This window comes from Poecilia latipinna, unplaced genomic scaffold (assembly GCF_001443285.1).
Source record: "Poecilia latipinna isolate Pla-1442-1.1 unplaced genomic scaffold, P_latipinna-1.0 Scaffold2377, whole genome shotgun sequence".
Taxonomy (NCBI): domain Eukaryota; kingdom Metazoa; phylum Chordata; class Actinopteri; order Cyprinodontiformes; family Poeciliidae; genus Poecilia; species Poecilia latipinna.
Window position 1 is genome coordinate 58,652 of NW_015114993.1, and position 4,184 is coordinate 62,835.

The 4,184-nt window shown below is 46.3% G+C and overlaps 1 protein-coding gene across 1 annotated transcript; it reads left to right on the forward strand.

The window, feature by feature from the left end:
- The first annotated feature begins 266 nt into the window (after positions 1 to 266).
- LOC106937555 (piggyBac transposable element-derived protein 4-like) lies at positions 267 to 3,398 on the forward strand. The gene is made up of 2 exons (XM_015019115.1): positions 267 to 343; positions 1,577 to 3,398. Exons 1-2 carry the CDS (start codon positions 267 to 269, stop codon positions 3,270 to 3,272), a joined length of 1,773 nt encoding a protein of 590 aa, XP_014874601.1. The 3' UTR covers positions 3,273 to 3,398.
- Positions 3,399 to 4,184: the final 786 nt, after the last annotated feature.

The following is a 4,184-nucleotide window of genomic DNA, read 5'->3' on the forward strand; positions in this document are numbered from 1 at the left end:
TCCATTGTGGTGAAAACCACCGGACACGAGAGGACTCATTTCACCTGTGTCTGGGCTGCAGTGCTTCTGGAAAAAGCTCCCCCCAATGGTGATTTTTAAGTGCTAAACTATCCCAAAAGACCAACTCCCAAAGGACATTGTAGTTAAAGTCAACCAGAAAGGGTGGATGGTAGAAAATCTGATGAAGGGCTGGTTAACGGAGTGCTACGGAAAGCGCCCAGGAGGATTTTTTTCACTGGAAAAAAACACTGCTTGTTTTGGACAGTATGAGGGCCCACATCACCGATTCGGTGAAAGCAGCCATCAAGAGAACCAACTCAATTCCTGCTGTGATTCCCTGGAGGTACAACAAAGTATTTGCAACCCTTTGACATCAGTGGGAATTGAGCATTTAAAGCAGCACTCAGGGGTGAATGGGAGGCTTGGATGACTAGTGGGGATAAATCCTCCACAAAAACTGGCCAAATGCGAAGAGCGTCATTTTCTGATGTCTGCCGGTGAATCCTAACGGCGTGGAGCAGAGTGGATGAATCCACCGAAAGCTGGACTGCTACGTGAAGAGGGCACCACAGCTTCAGAGCCAGCAATACCCCAGGATGACGGCGACACAGAAAGAGACAGAAAAGGTACGTGACGAAGCTGATCTGAGGTTGGCACTGAAGAAGAAGAAGAAGACTGCAGTGGTTTCAGGAGGAAGATGAATGAACCAATCGATAACGTTTCTGTTTGGTTTGATCAGCACTTTTACTGTTACCGTTTGGAAACTACTGTAATCAGTTCAGTTAAATCTAAAATTGGTAACTTTTTCTTTTTCAACCCTAATAAATGTGATATTCAATTGACCTGTTATGACTCAGATTTTGGGTGTCCGCCCCTCTGCTGCTGCTGCATCGCTGTGGAAAACCTGGAGCGGCAGAGAAATCTGCGGCTTATATGTGTATGTTTACTAGTTTTTATTTTTATTTATTTATTTTTTTAACTTTGGGGTTGCGACTTATAGTCCGGGAAATATGAGATATATATATATATATATTTTAGAGGTGTGCCGATCGATCGACCACCAATCATAATCGGCTGATTTTCGTGAAAAAGTGTTTGATCGCCGATCACACAAACCGATCATCACCTGCTTCTCATTCCCAGCCTGCCTGTGCAGCTGGTCGTCTCTTTCCTTCACTCTGCAAACGCGCAGCAACAAATCCTAACTATGTGGATCTATAACCACTGAGTGAATGAGGCTCTTTGCATTATTTAGCCTCTTCAGAGCCTTCATATGTTTTCAGTCTGTTAAAGATAGTATTGCCGATAGCAGTACAATTTGCACAATGCCTGTTTTGTGTAGTTTTCTTCTTGGAAAAGTTATTAAAAACAAATTTTTGTCTAAATTAAGGTGAATTCATGGTTCCTTTGTTCCGGTAGTGTTTATGATTAAAACAATTATTATGTGATCAGAATCAGCAGGAAAAAACCTGATCGGTACATCTCTAATATGTATATGTGTGAATATAACATGCGATTGTTTTATGTCATTCCTTTCAGACTGAAAGCCGAACTGATCTGTAACTTCTGTGTGCAGTGCTGGTGACGATGTGGAGGAGACGGAGGATGAGGAGAAAAAGGATGAAGATGCTCTTGTACCTTCTGTTGAGGATGGAGGTCGAGGGAGAAACGGTCTGCAGAGTCTTTCACCAAGTAACGGAAAGCGCTCCAGGTCAGACATCCACTTGGGTCAGGAAGTCGGCTGGAAAACGGAGCAGGAATCCGACCGTTTGCCACTTCCTGCGCCGCGTTTCCTCCCCAGCAGGAGGCCCGGTGTGCAGCCTCCACTCTCACATGGTGACCGTTGTCCAAGTCCAGCAGAGCTTTTCAAACTGTATTTCAACCAGGCTGCCATCAAAACTCTCTGTGTAAACACCAACAAAAATGCAGCAAAACGTTTATCTGCCGGTAGAACCCGTAACTGGACCAACGTCACAGAAAGGGAAATGTATCAGTATATCGGGCTGGCGCTGTACATGCGGCTTCTGAAACGACCAAAAGTCAGAGATTTCTGGAGAACCGCCACAATATTTCAGCTTTCACATCCGTCCAGAGTAATGTCCAGAGATCGGTTCCTGAGCGTCACGGCCAACGTTCACATGAGTGACCCAGAGGATGATGCCGTCAACGACAGAAAGAAAGGCAGCCCCGAGTACGACTGCCTGCACAGGCTCCGCCCCCTCTACGACAGTTTGCGGGTTGCCTGCAAAGCGGTGTACCACCCCCAGCAAAACCTCTGTGTTGGTGAGCGGATGGTAGCCACCAAAGCAAAACTTGGCCTGAAGCAACATATAAAAGGCAAACCAGCAACGTGGGGAATCAAACTTTTTGTGCTGTGCGACTCCACCGGCTACACGGTCGATTTCCAGGTTTACACCGGCGGGTCCAGTCAGGCGTCTGGAAGCGGGCTGTCCTTCGACGCCGTCATGTCTCTGTCCAATAAAGCCTTCCTGGGGTCTGGGTATCACATTTACTGTGACAGCTTTTACACCAGCCCGGCGCTGTTCAGCCGCCTTCATGAGCTGGGCTTTGGAGCGTGTGGGACATTCAGGAACACCAGAGTCGGTGCCCCAAAGACGAAGGTCAACGCCCTGACAAAACGGTCGCCTCGAGGCTCTATCAGATGGATCAGAGAGGGACCTCTCCTTTTCATCAAGTGGATGGATGCGAGGGAGGTGAGCGTGTGCTCCACCCTGCATACGGCCTTTTCTGGAGACGCCGTCAGACGAGTGAGCAGGGCTGGAGGAAAGCACGGCGTTCTGGAGGTTCCAGTGCCGGCGGCTGTCAAAGACTACAACCGCTTCACGGGGGCAGTGGGCCGGTCGGACCAGCTGATCGGCTCTGCCTCGTGGCAAAGGGGCAGAAAATGGTACGTGGTGGTCCTGCAGCATCTCATTGATGTGGCCGTTACAAACAGCTACCTGCTTCACAGAGAGCTGTGTGGCCAGCGGGGGCAGCAGGCGCTGACGCTGCAGGCCTTTCAGGAGCAGCTGACCGCCCAGCTGTGTGGAGAAGGCTCACCATCAGCCCTGAGCAGCAGCAACCTGCACCTGCCTGTTGCAATCGTTGAGGGGGCATCTGGTCAAAACAAGGCGACCAAGGGGCGCAGGAGGTGCAGACTTTGTTCAAAATCTACTCCCTTCATGTGTGCGGCGTGCAGCCTGCCTCTGTGTGTCATCGTGGACAGGAACTGCCACAAGGACTTCCACAGCTGCAGCAAATATCGTCTCTGATTCAAGAAAAACATTTATTTATTTTCGCATTTGTTACATTTTGTCACGTTTCTGTAACTGAAAAGTTTTGCCAACTCAAAATAAATGTTTTGTGGTTCAGAAGGCCTGTGTAACTTTTTTATATTTACAAAAATGTTTTTAAAAAATCAAAACAAATTTGTGTTTTTTGTTGCATTTTATTTAGTTGCTATTGATTATTAACATACAGATTTTGAAAAATAAGGATGAGGATTGTATTAAACATTGAACAAAAACGGCTCTGCAGCATCCATGTCAAAATAAGACGAGGATTAATAAATATATGAATAAAAGTATAAATATTCCCTTTGGTCAATCAGGTGACCTTTGACCTGTCAGTGAGGTGGCTTAACAAAAACGTGATGCATAAAGCTGCACGTTTCCTTTATTAATCCTAATTTACAGGAAACAGCAGCTGCTGCTCCCATAAATACATATTAATGTAAATTATTATAAATACCTGGAAGTCTGTCGCCACGTGAAGCAGTAACCATGGCAACGTCCTTGTTTGAAGCAGTATGAGTATTATAATTATATATTTTATTTAAAATGTGCTTTAGGGCTCATAAGGTCACCTGGTGTTCCAGGTCCAGCCTGGTGTTCCAGGTCCAGCCTGGTGTTCCAGGAGTGTGGCTCGGTACTGAGCTCCCTGCTGACAGGAAGTAGCTGATCAGCTGACCTTCACAGCTTCCTGTTTGGCTTTTAACTTCCTGCTCTCTGGGTTTGAAGATCACAGTTACATTATGAAAAGACTGAAGTACAAACTCCATCAACAACAATAAGAAAATCAATAATATGTATTGATTCTCACCTTTCCTCCCTTAAATTGAGGTTTTTGGGATTTTCTAATGACTTCTGGCCTGAAACATAACAGGATGAGAGGGAGACCCTACC

Coding starts and splice junctions, on each gene's coding strand:
- LOC106937555 (XM_015019115.1), top strand. CDS start 267: ATGAGGGCCCACATCACCGATTCGGTGAAAGCAGCCATCAAGAGAACC. Junction 344..1,576: donor CCTGCTGTGATTCCCTGGAG/GTACAACAAAGT, acceptor TTCTGTGTGCAG/TGCTGGTGACGATGTGGAGG.